This window comes from Taeniopygia guttata, chromosome 1 (assembly GCF_048771995.1).
Source record: "Taeniopygia guttata chromosome 1, bTaeGut7.mat, whole genome shotgun sequence".
In the NCBI taxonomy this organism is placed as follows: domain Eukaryota; kingdom Metazoa; phylum Chordata; class Aves; order Passeriformes; family Estrildidae; genus Taeniopygia; species Taeniopygia guttata.
Window position 1 is genome coordinate 113,026,627 of NC_133024.1, and position 21,975 is coordinate 113,048,601.

General features: G+C 46.5%; 1 protein-coding gene across 5 annotated transcripts in view; it reads left to right on the top strand.

Annotated features, from left to right (window-relative positions):
• Positions 1-15,410: 15,410 nt before the first annotated feature.
• Positions 15,411-21,975, top strand: part of KCNJ6 (potassium inwardly rectifying channel subfamily J member 6) — a 167,253-nt gene continuing 160,688 nt past the window's right edge. For 2 of the 5 annotated variants that reach the window (XM_072935844.1, XM_072935841.1), the window contains exon 1: positions 15,411-16,804. In XM_072935844.1, the coding sequence (XP_072791945.1) occupies positions 15,681-16,804 (1,124 nt within the window). In that variant the 5' untranslated portion in view covers positions 15,411-15,680. The remainder of the gene's footprint in view (positions 16,805-21,975) is intronic. The other 3 variants (XM_012570140.5, XM_002189762.7, XR_012058324.1) reach the window with 2 other exon arrangements.

Below are 21,975 nucleotides of genomic sequence, written 5' to 3' on the forward strand. Positions count from 1 at the left end.
GAAGGTGCACAAGTTCAGGCTGTCTCCCTCCATCTTCCAAGCCAGTGCTTTGTTTTTAACATTATTTGGACACCTCAAGTCTCACCAGTTAAGTCTGAAGTGGAAAACAGTCAGCATTTTCAAGGTGCAAAAGCCCAAAGCCATGTAGGAAACAAAAACACTGAAATAAAAGTGATGCTGCAAATTCCAGCAGCAGGAAATCAGATTTGGAAGGACTGAAAGCTGGGTTTGAACTATAAAGTTTCAAAGAGAATCAAAGATTTAACTACTTATATAAACAGGAGGTGAGGATTTTCTATATCTGTATATCAGTATGCAAGTACACGCTGCAATTAGACTTTTATGTATATTAACATTTAATAACTTGTGTTATTGTTTATGTACCTAAACCATATTTTAATACACTACCATATTTTCATGAGATCCCTATATTAAGCAGTTCCTCCTTTCTGTACCAGGAATAAAGCACAGATGAACTTCTGAACCCATTTTGCTGCTGTTAGATAAGAGGGACAAAAAACACCTTATGGACAGTCAAGATCCAGTGGCCTGAGAAGTTTCCCCCATCAATAATCAAAAGCATTTCAGAGATGACAAAATACTTCATAAATCTTCCCAAAGAACTGATAAAAAAAATGAGTAAGGTCATAAATCCTTAACATTTAACTCATCTCACCCCCACTGTACAAACACTTTATCAAAGGGAGTTAAATATAGCCAACCAGTAAAAGGAATCAATATAAACCATAAAAGAGACGATCACAGAGGGGTGAGGAGAAATTCTGACAGTTCACAAAAAGGAGACAGAGAAAAGGAGGAACTGCAAAGTTCTGCTGAACTCCCCAGGCCAGCAAGAAAGTCTCTGCCAACAGGTTTTTATCCCCAGCTAATTAGGAGAGTTAATATGTTTCCAGCAATGAATGTGAGTTGAAAAGCCCAATAAATTGACAATCAGTCTCTTTTTTTATTCCCTGCTGTGTGCAAACCAAGTGATGTGGTGTGATACAGATGACAGGCAGAGCAGGCTGTGCAGCGGTACCCAAATATTTCCTCATTAGCAGCAGTGATTAACCCTCAGCCTGTGGGCACTGGGGGCAGCCCTGGGCATTTCTGATCTCCCCAAATTCCACCCAGCTCCCTGCAGAGCCAGGGCTGCACAGGGACCTCCAATCAAAGGTGTTTTCTGCTCAACCACAGAGCCTTTTACAAAGTTAAGGCCAATTAAAACTCAACTGGAACTCCACAGACCGAGCTGGGCTTTTGGGTCAGATGGAGATAAACTAAAGCTGCTTCAACGTGTCCAAATCCTGGTTTTCAGTAGGAAATTTGGGGTTTGACTATTTCCCCTCTTCCTGTCCCTGTTCCCTGGGAGCAGAGCCCGACCCCCCGGCTGTCCCCTCCTGGCAGGAGTTGTGCAGAGCCACAAGGTCCCCCCTGAACCTCCTTTTCTCCAGGCTCAGCCCCTTCCCAGCTCCCTCAGGAATTCTCCAGCCCCTTCCCAGCTCCGTTCCCTGCCCTGGACACGCTCCAGCCCCTCCAGTCTCTCCTACCATGATGCCAGGAGCCATGATGCCTCAATTTTAAATTTTTTATATTCTTTATATATAAAATACTTATATTCTTTTCTATTTGTCAGATTCTGTGTTGCTTTAATCTGTGGGTCTGGGCTTCATATTAGGGGATGGTGATCTCTGTGCACAGAGCAGGGAGACAAAACAATTCCTGCTCCAGCTGGGCACCAAGGACAAATGATCCAAATCTCAGCCCAGGAGCACAAACAGCGTGGGCTGGAGAGAGAAAAACAAGCAGGGTGGGACTGCCTGGGCTAAAGCTGGAATGGGACAATGAACTCCAAGGTGCCAATGGAGCAGAACTAATCCCAGGGAGAGCCCCCGGGAGCGCTCGTGCATTTTGGGGCCATTTTGGTTCATTTTGGGTGCAGCCCTGGCTGGGCTCTGGTGCTGCCCAAGGTGGATCCATGGAGGAGATCCTTGAATAAATCCCTGCTTTATTCTGTAGCTCTGCCCAGCCTCTGCTCTAGATCAACCTTCACATTACATCAGCCAGAACTGGGCACAGCCCTCGAGGGGCCTCTCAGAGCCAGCCCAGAGGGACAATCCCTGCCCTGCTCCTGCTGGACACACAATTCCTCATCCAGCCCAGCTGCCAGTGGCCTCTTGCCCCCTGGGCACCCCTGGGCTCGTGTCCAGCCCCTGCCACAGCACCCCCAGGGCCTTTTCCAGCTCCCCAGCCCCTCTGCCCAGCCTGGAGCTCCCCGGGGTTGTTGTGACCCAAGGGCAGTTCTCAACACTTGACCTCACTGACCCTCACAGTTTTCCTCAGCCCATGGATCCAGCCTGTCCTGATCCCTCAGAGACCCAGGACATGCTGTTGAGACAGAAAAGTGAAAGATTCCCTCTCAAAACCCTCAGAAATCTCAAAGGACCTGATTCAAACCTATTAAGTAAATGAGACTCTTTCTATTAACTTTCTATTTCTATTCAACTGGCTTTCCATTTGATACCCCACACCAAGAGGGAAATTGTCTTTCTTTTAAAAAAATAGTTTTAATTAAAAAGCATTTTCAGTGCAAGGGCCTTCATGATCTCATAATTCAGAAGTTTTACTGCTGAATTCAAGAAGAAATCCTGACAGTTTGGTGCATTTCCCCCCTTCCTAAATTCTTTAAGTTTTTTAGGGCACAGAGGGGAGTGCAGAAGTGATAGTTTCTGCTTTGCTTGAAAACAAACTGTTGGTTTTTCAGCACTTGAGCTGGAGTAGCAGGGAAGTAATTTAGACCCTGGCAAATCAGGAAAAATTCACCAAATTATTGGCGGCTTAAACTGCAAAGCGCTGGAAAAGCCCAGACTGCTTCAGGCCACTGGCCAGCATTTGGAAGGGTTATCAGAGGATTGTTAACTGAGAACTATCCTGGATTTTGGTGGGGTTTTTTGGTGTTTGTTTGTTTGTTTTTAATAAGACTGTACAGGCTTCCCTCTGAAGGGTGTGGATTCTGGGAAAAAAAAAAAAAAAAAAAAAAAGCCAGGGCTCAATACCAGAGAGAAAGAACAGCCAGCAGAAGAGCAGGAGGGAAGATAAGAAGCCAAACCAGTCAGAAATTGATTTTTTAGGTTGGAAAAGTGCTCCAAGACCATCAAGTCCCAGCTGTGCCTGATGCCCACCTTGTCCCCAGCCCAGAGCATTCAGTGCCACCTCCAGGGGACACCTGCAGGGATGGGCGCTCCAAACCTCCCTGGGCAGCTCATTCCAATGCCTGACCACCCTTTCCATGGGGAAATTGCTCCTGATATCCAGCCTGAACCTCCCCTGGCACAGTTTGAGGCCGTTCCCCTCTCTTCCTATCCCTTGTTCCCTGGAAGAGGAATCCAATCCCCCACCTCACTACAACCTCTTGTCAGGCAGAGTGAAAAGTCTTTGAGCCTCCTTTTCTCCAGGCAGATCTTCCCCAGCTCCCTCAGCCTCTCCTCACATGAATTCTTCTCTAGAGCCTTCCCCAGCTCCATTACTCTTCTCTGGACACACTCAAGTCCCTTTTCCTGTAGGAGAAAGGAATTCTGCACCAGGAACAGGCCAAGCTGCAGCTCACTCACCAAGGCCACCAAGCAACAGATGGTGGCAACTTCTGATAGCAACCAACATGGACTGGCTTTGACACAGTGAATTAGCAGCAAAAATATTTCCAGCTTGTTTTCTAATTCCTTCCAACCAGCTGTTTCTCCCATGGAAACATTATCTATTATGTATTACCTTACATTAAGTCCTGGAGAGGCACTTGATTAAAAAAAACAGCAACAACCTTCTCATTCCTCTGCAATACAAAATAGAACTGGCAAACTTGGCTGCCTCCTGTTTTCATTTTACACTGAGAGGGCAATCTCACTCTGATGCTGCAGAATTTCCACACCCACTTTTTTCCTTGTTTGCTTCTTTTAACTCAGCTTATGACAGATTTAACATGAGAGGACTCATTGAAAATGCCCTCTGCCTGCATTTTTGTTTTGTGGTAGCATCGACCTGCCCACAAAACCAGGTCAGCTCTGTGGCTGGCCCAGATGAGGCAGCAGGGATCCGTGCCTTGGCCTGTCCCTGCTGCTGGGCAGCCCAACTGTGGCTGTGTCCCTGCCCAGGTGACACTGGCTCCACGTGTGGCTGCAGTTCTGACCCTGGCAGGATGCTCTGACCTGGGTGCTCTGCTCTGGAATGTGGTCAAGCAACTCAAAAATGTCCTGGTTTCAAATCCATCAGGGCAGATTGAGAGGTGGCAGTGTGTTGTTTTGGTTTTGAATTATGACAAAATTCAATCTGGTAATTAACCTTGTGGGAATCCAGAGCTTCCCTCTGGCTGCCCTGGCAGGTCTGGGACCCTGGCAGGGGTCAGGAACCCCCCTGGACAGAGCCCCGAGAGACACTGGCTGTGATCTCTGCCATGGAGAGGAGTTTTCAATCTTACAGGATGAATTACAAGCTCTGAGTGTTTGATAGAAGTAATATTTAAGTGTGGCACGGGTGAAAAATTAGAGTTTAAGATTCTAGATAAGGGGTCCAAAGGGGACAAGATGGAGGAAATTGGGTGTGCCTTGTCCTTTCTCTCCTTCTTCATGCCCTCCATGTTTCACTGTGGTGTTGGCATTTTTCTGTTGGTTCAGGCTGGGGACACACTGTCCAACGTAGGTGACAGATATTGGCACGTTATTGTAAATCCAGCACAGGTAGTTTCTGGTATTTAATGTTTGTACCATCCCACTGAGGGCAGAGCCCCACACGCTGCCCTGCAGGACAGAGCTGCGGCAGGGCAGCAGAACATGTTAGAGATAAACAGAATAAACAACCTTGAAACAGCACAGACGGATTATGGCTTCTGCTTTGGCAGCGGGGCTGAAAGACAGAGACTTTCTACAATCTCAGAATCATCAATACCTCAGATTCTGACAAACCACGAATGAACATTTTGATAATGAGGCAAAGGTTTGGCAGATGAGCTGCTCAACTCACCTGGAGGCCTGTGGCTGGCACTCAACCACTATAGAAGCCCAGTCCACTTTCCTTCTGGAAGGTTCTTCAAACAAATTCCTTCTTGGAATGTGGAGATCTCTCCCTTGGACTTTGGGGGTGCCCACCAGGTATGGTCCTGGAGGTTAAGAAAAGAGCTGCCATGATTGTTGTTATGGGTGAGTTACTCAATAAACGTTTCTACTTTCTTAGCTTTAATAGAACTGTTCTAATGTAGTTTTAGCTTTTATACTGTGTAGGAAATAATTCTGATGGAGTCCTTTTCATCTAATCATTTGTCATAATAAAGAACTAATTTGTATATGATATATCTGATTTGCCATCATTAAATCTGGCAGGACAAAGTTGTAAAACTTAAACTGGTGACAAACTCTGGGGCTAGGACCGGGTCCAGCCTCTCCAGGCTCCCCTCTGAGCAGTTTAGAAATCCAGTGGGGCCTTTTAGCACTCGTGACTCAGTGGCTGGGATTCTTTAATAAACTTTTTCTGAAGCTCCCACTCCACCCACGTCACCAAAGCAGCCATTTCCACCAGGGGATGTGTACAAATCTCTCAGGTCTGGAGAGCTTTTGGATCTGTGGCTATTCAGGTTTCTATTTAGGAGCCTGTGGTGCAATCAAAAAAGTGTGCTCAGGGAAAAAGAGTTGCTTTTCCCTGTTATTGCTGTGACAGAAATTAAATTATAAGCCCTTATCACCACTTAGGAGTGGGAAGTGAGGGAGGATAGAAACCTCCTGGGTGAAGCCTTAACCCTCTGGAAACAAAGGCAAAATTACTACTGACATTTGTAAAACCAGGATCTCACTCTGTATATTATTGTGCATTTGAGTGGTTTGCATTTTCACAGAGAGTCAGGATTATTTATTAACTGTCTGCCCACAACATGATCAAAACTCATGGAAATGTTCCTCCATCCTTCCTTCCTCTGAAAATGCCTGAGCAAGCCAAACAGGAATTTCCCAAACCCAGCAATGTGGTTCTGGTTAGACAGATTTTATTTGTGAAATGGAGAGTGATTACATGCTTTTGTTGTTTTCTGAGGTTCATATTCATTTGTGAAAATGAAAGTAGGAGTGTGCTACACTGTGTTTTATTAAATCCCATTAGTTCCTGAATTTTAAGTAGCCTTCACTGTTGGAAGTAAATCTCACAGCATTGGCTAGTGAGTTTTGGCTGTAGACACTGTACAAAAGCAAACTGTCTGTGAATGCTTTATTTTTATGCAGCATTTATTATTTTGGATGTATAATTCCTGCCTTCCCCAGAAGCAGGATGTACGCAGCTTTCTGTTGTTTCTCAAGCAAAAATAAAAATGTAAATTTTGTGCTGTGATCATTTTTAACTCATCCATTTGCTTGTTCTGACATCTCCATGGAACTGGATCTGTGAATTTGATGAAATTCAGCTGTCTGGCTTTTTTTTTTTTTTGCCTGAGCAATTTCTGGCAAAGGCTGATCTTCCAGTGGTGCTAATGACTACAGATCCTTTGGCATACATGGAATAGAACAAGTATTTTCACTGGAAATCTCTTCCAGGTAACCAAAATTCTGGTTTTGTTCACATTCGTGAAGTTTTCCATTAAGTTGTAGCTGGGTACAAAACAATTTAAAAGAATTGATTTTTTTTTTTTAAGTACAAGCTCTGAATTTAGATCTTCCCATTTCTCTGTCATTTATGTCTGAATAAATGAATATATCTTGTTCTTACCAGAATCCTCTTCAAAGTTGGTTTTAGCTTTCTGAGTGCCATCCCTTCATTGACTTTTATCACTTTTCTCACTGGTGAGGTTCAGGCTCAGGGAACAGGGACAGGAGGAGAGGGAACAGCCTCAGGCTGAGCCAGGGGAGGCTCAGGCTGGACATCAGGAGGAATTTCCCCAATAAAAGGATGCTCAGGCCTTGGCAGGGAGGTTGTGGTGTCACCACCATCTCCTACCTCCTTTGAACTTAGGACAGGAGCCAAAAAATATCAGGACAGTTGTTTCTTACCTGCCCAAATTCAACAGAATAAGACTTTCTTTCATCTTTCTTTTTTTTTCCTTTTTACCTCAGACACCAATATATCCATTGCAATCTACAAGACCTTTTCACTAAATTGCCAGCAGCTTTCTTGAGTTTATTTTTTGCACTCAGATTTGCTTTTATTCATAGAGATCTTTAACTCCTTAAATACAATATCAGATTACCTGTGTCCCTTGGAGAAGTCACCTGCAGTGACCCAAATGGCTGCTGTCAGGCTAAGATTTAACACATTTTTAAGTACCTGAAGCCCCTTGAGCACCACAAGAGGCACAGAAGAGGCAGAGGCAACACCAGATCTCTCCATTTAGGGCAAGGGGCTCCTTCCTTGCTATGCTGAATCAGCCTGAAGTGCACCATGTCTCAAAATATTATTATTTTGTAGGAGCATAAGGCTTTTTAAACCAGTTATTAAAACTCTTTGGAGCCTTACCAACCCCCAGATAAAATTGTAATAAACAGTGGTAGGGAGAAAAGTAGCTACTGCAAAGCCTAATTAAGTATTTTGATTAGTTTGTACTTGCTGCATTTTGGCTGCTGTTTATAATTAATTTTATTATCTAGTATCTGTCAGTGCTGGGGTTTTTTTAACTACTTCTTTGTTTACTTAATTGAGCCATTTATAATCATCACTTTGGAGGAGCGAGTTCTCCTGTTTGCTTTTAAACTGATGGTGTTCACTAAGCCTTTTTGCCCTTTCAGCTCCCTTACCCTTCACAGCAGTAACTCCAAGCAAGAATCCAAATTTCCAGGCACAATAAAGGGTGGTGAGCATCATTTCTTACCCACAGTCAAACACAAATCTTCCTTTCAGTCAGCTTCTCCTGCAAGGTACAACCTATTCCTCTCTAACACCAGCTGGAGTTGGGAATATTGAATTATTGAGGGTGTGGAGAAATCCATGGAAAAGCCAGTCAGTCCTGCCATGGAACAACTGCAGAATTGGAGCCAGGAGCACAAAATCACATTGATTTTACAGCAGGAAGGAGCCACCACCTCCTGTGAGAAAAAGCTGAGAGAATTGGGATTGTTCCCCTGCACAGGAGAAGCTTTGGGCTGAGCTCAGGGTGGCCTTGCAGGGCCTGGAGGAGCCCCAGGAAACCTGGAGAGAGACAATTTCCAGGGCATGGAGGGACAGGGCACAGGGAATGGCTTCACACTGACAGAGGGCAGGGCTGGATGGGAGATTGGGAATTGGGAATTGTTCCCTGGCAGGGTGGGCAGGGACTGGGATGGAATTCCCAGATTCCCCTGGATCCCTGGCAGTGCCCAAGGCCAGGTTGGATTTTTACTTGGAACAGCCTGGCACAGTGGGAGGTGTCCCTGTCCTATCCTGGAACTTGATGATCTTTAACACAATCTGTGGGGAAATGGATTTGTAGGGAATTCTCCAAGCCTGGCAGAAGGATCACACAATGAGCACCTGTGTGCAAAACTTGAGATAAGAAATGCTGCCTTAGAAATGCCATGGGATAGGACAGACATTGCTGAGAGAGAAATACAAGTTTCAAATTATGGCCTTGCAAATAAGGCTGGATCCTTTGGAGAAATAGAACTATGAAAGATGCATTGCAGTGGGACCCACAAGGGGTAATTTTAGATAATTGGCTTTAAGGCATTTACAGCTTTAAGACTAAAGCTGATAGGCCAAGAAACACTTCAAGTGTATTGTAATTAATAAATAATTGACTTCTGATTGTGATGGCGTGAATTATAACATCTGTATCGTCTCACCCTTCTCATGAGACTGGAAAGGGAATAAAAGTTTTTAAGACACCTCTCAGTTGCCCCATCTCTGGGCCAGAAAAAGGTGATTGTCTAACACCAGTCTATGATTCTATGATTTTCAATACCTCACTTTCAATTTTCAACACCTCACTTTCAATTTTCAACACCTTTCTTTGGATTTGGAGCAATGAGACTCCTCATGGTTTTTAGCTTTTGCCTCTGCAGTCAGTTTTCTCCTTTGTCCAGTTCAAACAATAACTCAGCTAAAAGGGAAGGGGGCATGTGGACAAAACCATGTTATATTTCAGAGTGGCTCTGAAATGTGTCCATTACCCAAATTGAGGTAAATAGGAAGATTGGGAATATCCCAATGCATGACCTTGAAAACTGGAGTCAAGCAATAGGTATGTCATGGACCTTAATAGGACAAAGTGCAGAGTCAGGAATTAAACAGAAATTCCTGCCCTCCATTATGAACTGTGGGAACTCAAAATGTCCCTCAGACATTTTTAGAAGTTCCAAGCCCCAGTCAGGAGCATTTAAAACCCTAGCAAACAGCTAGAAACAACTATGATTTTGAGTTTAAGCTGTAAAATAATTTTCCAACCTTACAAGAAAAACAAAAAAAAATCACAAAAGTTTAAATATTATAATAAAAATAGTTAAAAAGTTAAAAAAAATTTAGTACTGTACAAAGGAATTTTAATACTTATACAAAGAAGTTCTAATTTTGTACATAAAAGTCAAAAGTTTTAAGATAGAAAAATTTTAACCAGCCCTCTCCTTCCTCTTTCTTCTTCCTTATCTCCATATTTTTAATAATGTTAGCATTCACAAATTAATTTAAAGTAAAAAAACACCATTTAGTATAAGTAATAAATATTAAAAAAAACCTATAAACGTATAACACATAATATACCATATAAAAGATAGCAGCAGCCAAGAGCAAAAAATAAAAAAGAAAACAACAAACAAAAAAGATGTCAAGAATATGTATGTACCTTTGCCTAAAGCTGCTGAACAAACCACAGCAGCCCAAAAAACAATATTTTAAATAACTTACAATAAACAACCATGAGACCAAACAACAAAAAAAACGACTAAACCTTTTTTTAAAAGCATAAGTTAATATTGTTTCTGCTGGACATGACACTGATGAGCCCTTTGCAGGGATGCTGTCACAGTCCTGGTCACTTCTGCACCAGGAAGATGAATTTGAGCTGATGTTGTGCTGAGGAAGACCAGCAGGATAATATGGAGAGTTCATGGCACAAGGGGAAAACAGCAAAGATTGGTCCAGTTGAACTCTAGGAAAACAAAGGTGAAGAGGGGATGAAGTTGTTCACTGTAAATTTATCAGATCAGATGAAGGAGAGGGAGAAAATGAGGTAATCGTGGTTTTAAACTAGTGGGGAAATCACCACAGGGGAAAAAAAATAAATAAATAAGCAAAGTGCTATGTCAAAGAGAATCTAAACATCAGAGAAGTGGGTAATTATTCAGGAGCTGTAGCAGGAATTTAAACAAACAAACAAATCCACAACACCCAAACAACAAGAAAACAACAAGGAACAAAACCATAAATAACCAGATTAGGTTTATGGTAAACAGAAATCACAGATATTTCTGGGAAAAGGAACTGTACAGCCCAGTGCAGACACAATCCCATCACCCTGCACATTGTTTCTGGGCCTGGATTCCTAATTCAGAGCACCACAACAGAGCTGAGAGGTTTTTGAATGAATTTTCAAGAAATGGGAGGCTGAAATAGAAATAGGAGGAAGAGAAAACAGAGAGGAAAGAGCAGATGCAGTGACAGAGAAGCAGTGACAGACATGACTGAGCTCTTTGGGGGGTTAACTGGATCTCTTCCAACCCCAAGTATTCTGTGGTTCTGGGATTCTGTGACTGCTTTGTAATATATAAAATTAAGAGCACAAATTCAATGTTTAACCTGGCCCACAGAACAAAAATTTACCTGTTAAAAATTAAATTTCACCATGGCTTAAGAAATGGCAGCCAAAGAAAAGAGCTGAAGGGAAAAACTTGGGATTTAAGGAGTTGAAATGAATACTCACAAGAGAAGCGGAGGAGGATTAAAATAAACAGAAATTAATTAAATTTAATGTGAGGAAACAGAAAATATTCATATGTTTGGTAGCTGCCCTGAAGATGACAAAGGAAGAGGAATACTGAGAAAACACAAAGTTCCATTGTCAGGGCAAGTTTTTTGCACAGCAAATGGGATACTGGGAGAAAGATGGGGAGATTTTGCTCCTGCATGCAGCAAAATTCCAGGCTTGCCATTGAGTCTCTGCTTGCAAAACAGCTTTACATAAGCAGCTTTTATAATGCTCCATGAAGATCAATAGCTTTAGGTTGACTTATTTGTTTTGTTTTGTTCCCCTGTTACCAAAGTACTCGATTGCAGGCTGGAAAGTTGCTTTGTTGTGTCAGATTCTACCCAAAAATATCAGAAAAGATAGACCTAGACTTGCAAAATACAGGAGAGAGAGAAAGGGCAAAGGGGAGAAGGTTTTTGCCAACCTCTCCATAATAAATTTTGGCAGCTGTGACACCTAACTCTGTATTTATAGCCATTCCCTAGCCTGACATCCAGAAATGGGAAGGTTAGCAAGTGAAAGAGGAGCTTTTGCAGAGGAAAGCAACCTTAAATATCAGGCAGCTTTTCAGAACATCTGCACCAGGTTTGCCAGATTGCACCATGGCAATGTTAGACACCGAAAAAATCCGGCCTTGATGTGCAAATAAGGGGGGAAAAAAATGGGGGTGGTAGGCTGGGAAAGAGAATTCCCTCTGGTATTCTTCCTGCCAGAAAACAAAACCAGACAGCTTCCACCCACTGGTCTCTCCTTATCTTCCCTTCAGCTCCTAATGGCTTGCTCTGCAAAATTTCCCCAGCTCCAGCACACCAAAAACCCTCCCAAGGATTTAAAATTCCCCTCAGATTAGCAAATGTTGACCCTCTGACAATATTATCAGCTTGTGTGAACCAAAACTGTTTGGGCTGATCTTTAAGCAGACATTTCCAACCACATCTTCCCTTGCTGCTGTGCAGGAAACAAAAATAAATAAATAAATAAATAAATAAATAAATAAATAAATAAATAAATAAATAAAAAGCTTTCAGTGTTGCCATATGGGCTGAGGCAATATCTAGACTTACACTTTTTAGGCCAGGCAGGGAAAGTGTAATAACAAGAGGAGGAGCAAAGGAGGCTCTAGGCAAGGCTTCTCCCAAGCTGCCAGATGATTTGTTCCCTTTGCAGATCAAAACACCCCCAGGCCTGATCACAGAATCACAGAATCCTTTAGGTTGGAAAAGACCTCCAAGGGTGGGTCCAGCTTTGAATTTTCATGAGGTTTTGGTTTATGGTGACACCTAAAGAGCCACAGGTCAGGATCAGGCAGCCCCAGGACTGTCAAAGTGCACATTTTAATCATAAAAAAAGATTAATTTTTATGTGCTTGTAGTTATTTTGATATCTCCAGGTAAATGCTGTAATTCTGAGAAGGTTGGAAAATTTTTGGCTTGCAGATAAACAGGGATCCTTTGAGACAGGATAAAAACTCAGACTATTTAAAATAATTAAAACTTAGAGTTTATGTATCAAACACTATTCTGTGGCCAAAATTTTCCTGCAGACACATTTTAGATTTCACTACTTTTCAACTACTATTTACTAGTTGTAGTAGTAACTCCAAATTTTAACTTTTTAACTACTTATCCCTTTTAGAGGTAAGGAAGAATGTACACCAAGAAAAGTCAGCATTTCAGAACTTGAAGTGAAGAAACAATGCCTCTGGCCCAATTTCATTAGTCCAAATACTGTTTTTTCTGTGTTGGATTCATTTTCCCAGGGAGCTTTGGAGTCCCCATCCCTGGAAGAGTCCAAGGAAGGCCTGGAGGTGGCACTCAGTGCTCTGGGCTGGGGACAAGGTGGGGATGGGGCACAACTTGGATTTGATGACTTTGGAGCTCTTTTCCAACCTCAGTGATCTTGAATTAAATCACACCAACATGAATCTGCACAAACTGCAGGATAAGGTCATGGGAATACTATCTGCACTTCCATTTTGTCCTGGGAGCTGTGGGTTCACTGAAATACCAGCAGCAAATATCCCCAAAAATGCCTCCTAGAGATGTGGTGGTGAGAGATTTATCCATATAAATGCTCTGTTGTTTTGGCAAAATGAAAAGTGGAGGGGGATGAGGATGTGCCAGAGCCTGGTTTAGGCATTTTGTCTCCATAAAATCTCTCTGCACAACCTCCAGGGAATGAACAGGAGGTGAGGGAGAGCAGAACCCTCTTGAGGCACATCAATAAGTTTCTTTTAGGTGCACTGACCTTTTCGGGATCCTCTCCTCAATGGCCAGAGCAGAAGTCTCCTGATTTAAAACCCAAAGTTAAGCATTTTAAGTAGATGTGCCCATCCCCTCCCATCAAGCCACTCCTCTGCTTTTCCCATTGTTTTACCCTCCAAAACCAATTCCAAAATCCTCAGGCTGATACTGATGCCTTGTGAAGGTTGATCTAGAACAAAGGATGGGCAGAGCTACAGAATAAAGCAGGGATTTATTAAAGGATCTCCTCATGGATCCACCTTGGGCAGCACCAGAGCCCAGCCAGGGCTGCACCCAAATGACCCAAAATGGCCCCAAAATGCACGAGCGCTCCCGGGGGCTCTCCCTGGGATCAGTTCTGCTCCATTGGCACCTTGGAGTTCATTGTCCCATTCCAGCTTTAGCCCAGGCAGTCCCACCCTGCTTGTTTTTCTCTCTCCAGCCCACGCTGTTTGTGCTCCTGGGCTGAGATTTGGATCATTTGTCCTTGGTGCCCAGCTGGAGCAGGAATTGTTTTGTCTCCCTGCTCTGTGCACACAGCTCACCATCCCCTGATATGAAACTCAGAATTGCACACTAAAGCAGCACAGAATCTGAAATATCTAAAAGCTCAAACCTGAGGCATCAATACAAACTTTGCTTCCTGACATAAACTCTTCCCTCAGGCACGGCACAAGTCTGGGGAATTCAAGTTGTTTCTGGGACTGTGTGCCCAAAGGGAGCTGGGAGGGAACGGAGTCAAAGCCCATTAACTGGAATCGCCCTGAACCAGCAGATTTAGGCACTGCCAGCTCAGGTTCTGCCTTGACCTTCGACTGGAATGGCAAGGGAAAGGAAATCTCAGCAGCTCACCAGTCAGGCATTTGCCTGGGACCTTCAGAAAGCAGCAGGGATCCTTTCAGTGTGTCTTAGCACGAGCATTAATTCACCCTGAGAGGCTCTGCGGGGAGATTCGTGGAGCTGACACTGAGTAAGCTGCAACTGAGACAAATAGATCGAAGGGGGACAGCAGGCTAAGTATAAAATAATTATTTGTGCACCTGTTCCAGAGCCATTTCAGGTTTTGTGCCCCAAGAGAAAAAGTGCCATTTGGAAAGCACGAGGGTTTGTGTAATTAAATGATGCTGTTATGGCTCCAAGCTCAACCTAACCACTCATTTGCTGCTTCTCCTGAAATATTTAACAATTAATAGAGTTAAAAGAGCCTATAACCCATGACATTGTGTCAGGATGGTGAAGGCAGAAAGGATAAGATTCTACATATCCTCATTTCACATAAACCCTTTCTCCATTTTGAATGTGCCCAGTGTTCCTTCTCTGTTGGCAAATGAAAGCAGGAAAAATGAGTAACAAGTAGAGGAGGCTCTAGAAAAGCAACTTTAGCTTGGAGAACAGCTCCTGTTCCAGGAGATTTGGTCCTAGCACAAGAGAAGAGATTTAAAGAACAGTAGTTTGCAGGAAGAAATTTAGAGTTGTGCAAATCTCCCAGGAAAAAGAGGCCTCATGCTGCTCTTTTCAGCCAGGTTCCCTTTTATGGGAAAAGCTGAAAGAACAAGAATGCAGCCATTTTTTAACCTAACATGATATTATAATGCATCCACCACACAATTGCATGGACTCAAATGAGATTTCAGAGAGAAAAAAGAAATTATTCCCAGAAAGTACATTAGGAAATGTAGGAAGGTGTGAAGAAAGGGTGAGGTGAGAAAGGAAATGCAAATAAAGAGATTTTACAAGCTAAAGCGATGCTGGTTTAAAGTATTACTTTTTTCTCAGGAGAAAAAATTAGATCACTGATGATCCATGGTCAGAGAGCACAGGGGTGTGGAGCTGGGCTTGCTGCTAAACTAAGACAGAAAATGACAGAGAAACTGATAGGACTTTTGAAAGTGCAAATTGTTATCATTTACTTTACCTGAAAATCCACAATTCCATTCTGCTTCCCTCTGACTAGGGGCAAAAGTTTGGAATATGGCTAATTTATCATAGTGTAGACACAAAAGGTGAAGCATTTCACCTTTTCAGCAGGTGGAGCGGTCTGGAAAGGATGATGATGATGATGATGATGATGATGATGATGATGATGTCTGGAAAGGACTTCTGGGCTCTACTTTCCAGCCAGATTTTCTCAGCAAAGAAGGTTGGAGTAAAGGATCTGTTGATGTCTGGAGGTGTGCACCTGCCTGTTTGCCCGGCAGCCGTTCCAACCAGGAATGTGGGATCTGTTGGCCAATTTCAGCCAAGCCTGAGAGGGGGAAAGCGATGCCAAAGGCTCCATCAGTGAGGAGGGAGGTAAAGGTGCTTGGAAGTGCCCCAAAAGAGATGGAGATTTGTTCATGGTGTGAGATCAGCCCTAGTTATGCACCAGAGAGCTGCGGGACACAAACCCTGGTGTTGCCTGGATGCACCTGTGGTTCTCTCCTTTGCTCTGGGGGCAGTGAGGCCCTGGAATAGAATTCCCAGAGCAGCTGTGGCTGCCGCTGGATCCCTGGCAGTGCCCAAAGCCAGGCTGGATGGCGCTCTGAGCAAACGGGGCTATGGAACGCGTCCCTGCCCACGGCCGGGGGGATGGCACTTGGCGATATTTAAAATCCCTTCCAACCCAACCCAACCCATCCCACGGCTCCGCGATTCCTGCGCGGGGAGGGCGCCGCCGGCGTAGGCGGGACGCTCCCGGGGCAGCCTCATCCCGGCGGGAGGGACAGCGCGGGGTCCCCACGCTCCCCACCCGAACCCGCGGAGCTCGGAGCTCCCACCCGAACCCGCGGAGCTCGGAGCTCCCACACGAACCCGCGGAGCTCCCCTCAAACCCGCGGAGAGCGGAGCTCCCTTCAAACCCGCGGAGCTCGGAGCTCCCTTCAAACCCGCGGAGCGCGGAGCTCCAATCAAACCCGCGGAGCTCCCCTCAAACCCGCGGAGCTCCCCTCAAACCCGCGGAGCTCGGAGCTGCCCTCAAACCCGCGGAGCGCGGCGCTCCCTTCAAACCCGCGGAGCTCGGAGCTCCCCTCAAACCCGCGGAGATCGGAGCTCCCTTCAAACCCGCGGAGCGCGGAGCTCCCCTCAAACCCGCGGAGATCGGAGCTCCCTTCAAACCCGCGGAGCGCGGAGCTCCCTTCAAACCCGCGGAGCGCGGAGCTCCCCCCAAACCCGCGGAGCTCGGAGCTCCCTTCAAACCCGCGGAGCTCGGAGCTCCCTTGCAGCGGGGGCGGCGCGGGCGGAGCGGGGCCGCCCCCGCGGAAGGAGCGCGCCGCCCCCGCCGCCCCGCGCCGCCCGCAGAGGGCGCTGCCGCCGCCCGCGCCGCGCTCCGCGCTCCGCTCCGCGCCCGCCGGGCCAGCGCAGCCCCCGCGCCCGCCCGCGGCCGCTCCGCGGGGCCGCGCCTCCCCCGGAGCCGCCCGCTCGGCCCCCCCCCAGCTCCGGCGGAGCTCCGCGGCCGGCGGCTGCCGCTGCCCCCCCGGGGGTGCGCGGCTGGCGGGAGGTGGGCGAGCGGGCGTGGGGAATGGAGACGCCCGACAGCATCCTCGGGGCCGTGTGACAGCGAGCGGCGCTCAGACGCGCGCACCGAGCCGCAGCCGGAGCCCCGCCGCCGGCGCAGCGCCGGGCACAGCCGCCCTGCCCCGTCCCGTCCCGCGGGGAGCCGGCATGGAGTGACAGCAGCCGCCAGGTAAGCGGGGCTGCGCTCCCCGAGGGGACCCCGCGCGGGTGATGGGGTCGGGGTCGCGGGTTTGCTGCCCGTGTTTTCACGGCTCGTTGCCGCCGCGTTTCTCCATCTCCCCCGTTGCCCCCAAAAACGCCTTTCCTCGATCCCCCCGAGCAGCCACGGCAGCCGCGCCGAGGGATTCGGGGCTGTTACTTATGTAACCCGGGGCGAGCGGCCGCTTCCCGCTGGGCGAGGGGCGAAGCAGCGGCGGAACCGGGGCAGCGGTGGGCACGGTGGGGCGGCCCCGATGTCCCCGCTGCCAGATGCCGTCGCGGGAGCATCCCGCGTGGGATCCCCGTCCCCACGCCCTCGGGCAAAAGCGCCGCCACCGCCGCCGCCACGGGGCCGGGGCTGCGCCGGCATCCCCCCGGCTCCGGGGCTCGGCACCGGGCACCGCGTCCCGCCCGGTCGCCCCCTCCCCAGCGGTGCTCCAGCGGTGGTGCCCGAGCCGGGAAGAAGTTGAGAGCGGGGAGGAGGCAAGGAGAGGGGGGACGATGGTGTTTTGGCTGCTCCCGTCTCACTTCTCCGCCGGGAGGGCAGCGCGGGGAGGATGCGCTGCTGCGCGGAGCTGGGCTGGCTGCGGGCAGCCGCGGCGGGGCTGAGAGGAGCCGGGGAGAGGAGCCCGAGGCCGGGATGAGGGCGGTCAGAGAGGGGACAGCCTCCCCCGGGGGACACGGGTGGCGGAGGGGACGGGGGTGTTCACGGAGGGGTGTCTCGTTCGGAGGGAGAGCGAGCTCGGTATCACCATGGCGACCTGAGGGAGGAAAGAACTAAATAAATAAATAAGTAAGGGATAACTCCCCCCTTCTTCCACTCCCCCCGGCCCTCGCCGTCCCTTCCAGGCCAGGTCCGGTGCCAAAGGTGGGGAGAAAGATACCACGGACAAAACTTTCCTCTCGTGGTGAAAGCGGGCGGCGAGGGGCCGGGGGAGCGCGGTGGGGAAGGGACCGCAGTTTTGGGGGAGCCGGGGACTCCCGCATCGCCGTGGCCGCAGCATCTTCTCCGAAAAGCTGCTTCGGGGCTCGCTCCTCATGGCTGCTTAGGGTGCCTCCCTTTCCCTCCCTGCTCCTCCACCTCTCCGCCAGCCCCGGGGCTCTGCCTTCGGCTGCGGGACCGCTCCGGCCCCGCTCCAGCACCGCGGACAGCGGCGGCGGAGCGGCCGGGGAGAGCGGGATGCGCAGAACAGCGATGCTCGGGGGCTTTGAAACGGGAATTCTGCGCTGAGAAAACCGGGACAAGCCTCCACCGGTGTCCCCGCTGTTAGAATCCCCCCCCGAGCCGCTCCTGCTGGGCACCAGGAGCCTGAGGAAGACTCACGCAGGGCCACTAAACTTTCCTGAGCTGAAGGAATGCAGGAGCTGGGAGCAAAGACATTTTAAAATGACATCTTTTCCACCAGCTCGCTGGAGGCTGTTTTTTTTAGGGCTGTTTTGCAGCGGTTCTCTGTAAGGTGTTACAGGTAACTGCATCCCCCAGCAGGACCACAACACCCGTGCAGAAATCGTGAGAAATGCCTGCCCTCGGCTGCTTCGCCCGCAGGAAACATGTGGAGAAATAGCACTTGGAAGGAATTGTGCTCCTAGCTCAGGGAGCTGTCCCACTGCTGAGGGGCACGATGGCACAGGTGGAGTTTGTGCTCTTTGCAAAAACCCCTCCTGACAGAGCCCTCTTCTCCTCAGGCAGCCGGTGAGCAGTTTAAATGAACAGAAAAAGCGAGGGGGAAAGAAGTGTTGGGTTAGTGATAGTGCACCAACAGCCAGGATACATTTCTTGCTCGGATGGGTTGTAAATCACTGGCTCAGCTCACCTATACCTATCTCGTTCTAGCAGTTACATATGCAGTCATTACCTCAGACTAAGAAAAAATTAGTCTAGAAAAGCAAACAACATAATTAATACTATTCACTGGGGGAGATAGAGATGGATTAGTCACTTTAGGGCTGTTCACTGTGTCAGGATGTTCGTTTTTCATTAAGCAAACGAAATTTATTTGATCTTGCCTCAGTGCTGATAGGCAGTAAACTATAGGTACATGGAGAGTTATTGGTTTGGAATCCAGATCCCTGGCCTCTCTGGGTTGTGCTTTAACTATCAGCAATCTATCAAATCACACCAGGACCTGTTTCCTGCTCTGCCTGCCTTCCTTCTTGCTTATAAATTCTCTGTTTCAAAGAATTCTGGAAGAGACAAACACTAGGTGAGTCCTAGTCAAGTATGAGAGTTAACCGGGGTTTTTATTTATTCCTGCAATGCTCAGGGAGGGCATTCCTGGGTGGGGCTCTAGTGGAAGGTGTCCCTGATGATCCTTAAGGTCCCTTTTCACCCAAACCATTCTGTGATTCCCTGCAGAGACTCCTTGCTGAGAATAACAAATCCTCTTTCTTGTAAATCCACATTTTGCCCTAACTCTGCTTCTGGAGTGAATTAACGAGTTAAGCCTTTATGGAAATGGAGACCTGGATATTTTAATGCTGGGCCTCCCATTTCCAAGCCTATCTCCCAGGGAATTTGGGAATAAAGGCCTGAACTGTGAGTACAAGCTGGGGAGCTCATTACTTTCCTGCGGGAAAATGAGAAGTAACAGAAGCCAACTCTTCCTAAGGGCAGTTACCAAAGTATTTACAATACTTGAAGTTATTGATTTCCTTACATAAGGCAGGGCTCCTGCAGCGTCACAACAATGCTGTCAGATCATTACCAAATGATTTTGCCTCATAAGCAAATAAGGAAAGAATTAATTATAGCAGCACCAACCCAAAGCCCCACAACCACAGCCTCAGTTAGTGAAAGGCTCAATTCTTTGTGGGATTCCTGCCAGTGCATTTGCACCACGTTCCGTTTGAGCTTCCCAAGATACATAATTTCACTGCAGAAAAGACTTGTTTTTCACAAGCATGTGTTTGGAGGCTTGTTTTGTAGTCATTTTGTTGAAATGTGGTACTTTGGAAGGAATATAAGATCTCTTCTTCAAACTATGTAAGAGAAACAGAATTTCATTTACATTTTCATAAAACCCCCATCACAAGGGATATATTCAAATATTTCACAATAGGTTTAGATATAAGCTTTATGTTCTTTCTTTCACCTCTCAGGAACTCTGGACACTGTTGGTGTAGGATTACTGTGTTTGTCGTGATCTTCTCATGGTATTTTTACGTAAAAAAACCCAGTTTTATTCAGGATTTGTCTATATCCTTCTATAAAAGCAAGAAGTAAAATAATTTATATTAATGCTCTCCAAAATAAATTAATTTATGTCTTAAGCAGCTGCACTCGAAGCACTGTAAAGATCCCGTTTCTATTGTATAATTTCTTTGATTTTCATTGCTGTTAAAAGCTTTGCACCTCTGGTCAGTGCCTCCATCACCTCCTTGCTCCAGGATGTTACTTTTTATATGGGACAATGAAGCCCTGGCAGTTTTTAACAAGATATCAGGTTTAAGTTAATGTGTTACATTTATGTGAATGTACAATTTTTACTGGTGGAGGTAGTTTGATACTAGAAAACAAGATTCCCAATATATTAAGTATTAATATTTATGTATTGATTGTGCAGAATGTGATGTTTCTGAACAAACCCCTGATTTACCAAAGAGCAAACCCAAGGGAAAAGTTTTCATCTCATTCCCTCTTGACTTTCTGGAACATTTTTTTGGCTTTTAGTTGCTTGGCTTTTGGAGGTTTTCTCCAGATGCTTTGCTAGAATGCTGCTGATGTTGAAAATACAATTTTTATGTTTTATTAATAGCTGGAATAGAAGTATTGAACAATTGGAGGTTATTGAATCCAGTTTTTCCACACAGCACTGCAATTTTTAATGATGCCCAAGGACTCCTGACAGAGCCTCATGACTGTGTGATGGAGTCTCTGCCAAAAGGACATCCCACACCAGCCCATCCCAACCCCACACTCTGCAGGACATCCATGGGATCAGTCCTGTCCATGCAGGTTCTGAAGGAGAAAAACCTCTGTGATCAAAATTCTTGTGAAGAGACTGGAATTTTACTGCCCTCAGCATGGCAGGAATGGATCTTGTCCATAAGGAGGGTCAGAGCACCTTTAACTTCTCCTTGAACTCATCACCTCCTCCTCATTTAACTCCTCACCCATGATCTGCCTCACAGAATATCACCCAGGGCCAGGGGAATTTGGCAGCTGAGGAAACACACCTTGCTTCCATTTGGAAAGCTCATTAAAGTGGATTTTTTGCAGTCTATTCACAAGCTCCTACATATGGCCAGCAGAACATCCTGTCCTCAGACACAGGACAAAAAAAAAAACAAAACGGGGAGATTTTCAAGTTCTTCAAAAATAGGGGATTTCTACCCTCAGAGTCTCACAATGCCCAGTAAAATTGAAGAATTATGGAGTCAAATAATGGTTTGGATTGGAAAGGACTTTAAAATTCATCTTGTTCCAGCCCCCTGGACCTTCCCCCAGAGCCCCATCCAGCCTGGCCTTGAACACCCATTGAAAATCTTCATGAGTGCAAGGGCTCTCCACAGCCCTGACTGCACAAATTTATGCCAGAGGTTGCACAAGAAGCTTTAACATAAGTGCCAAGGGCTGGTCAGAGAAGTTTTTTTTCTGGAGTATTACTCCAGCAAGCTTTGAATTAAAAAATAGCCACAAGGCAAAAGCCCATTTTGCTGCTATTTTCCAGTTACAACCTCAGGTTAGACATTAATGGTAGCTGAAAGTCTATATCCACAGTATCCACCAATCTTCAGCTAGAAATTATTTACTTCCAAGAAGTATTTACTTTCTTGTCTCACTCTGGAGGGAAAATAACAGAGTCTGTCCAAGGGCAGAGCATGCCTTGCAGTCAGAAAACCCTTAACATTTGCACACACAGCTTGCAATCCATGGGAGTAAATTATGATTCCACAGAGATTTAAGGGGTTTTTTTAAAACATCTGCATTAATAACTCTGTGTATCAGTGCATACAGTGAAGGCTCAAATACTTAAGCCAGGGAGCCTCTTATTAATCCAGTCAGGATTAATGACAGGCTCGCCACCCTTTTTGGTCATGTCCATAGTGAGGGAGCTCAGCTTCAAACTCTGACACTTCTGTGGACATCCACACCCTCAGAAAAACCTCTCAGCCCCAGGAAGCCTCTGACTCATCCTAAAA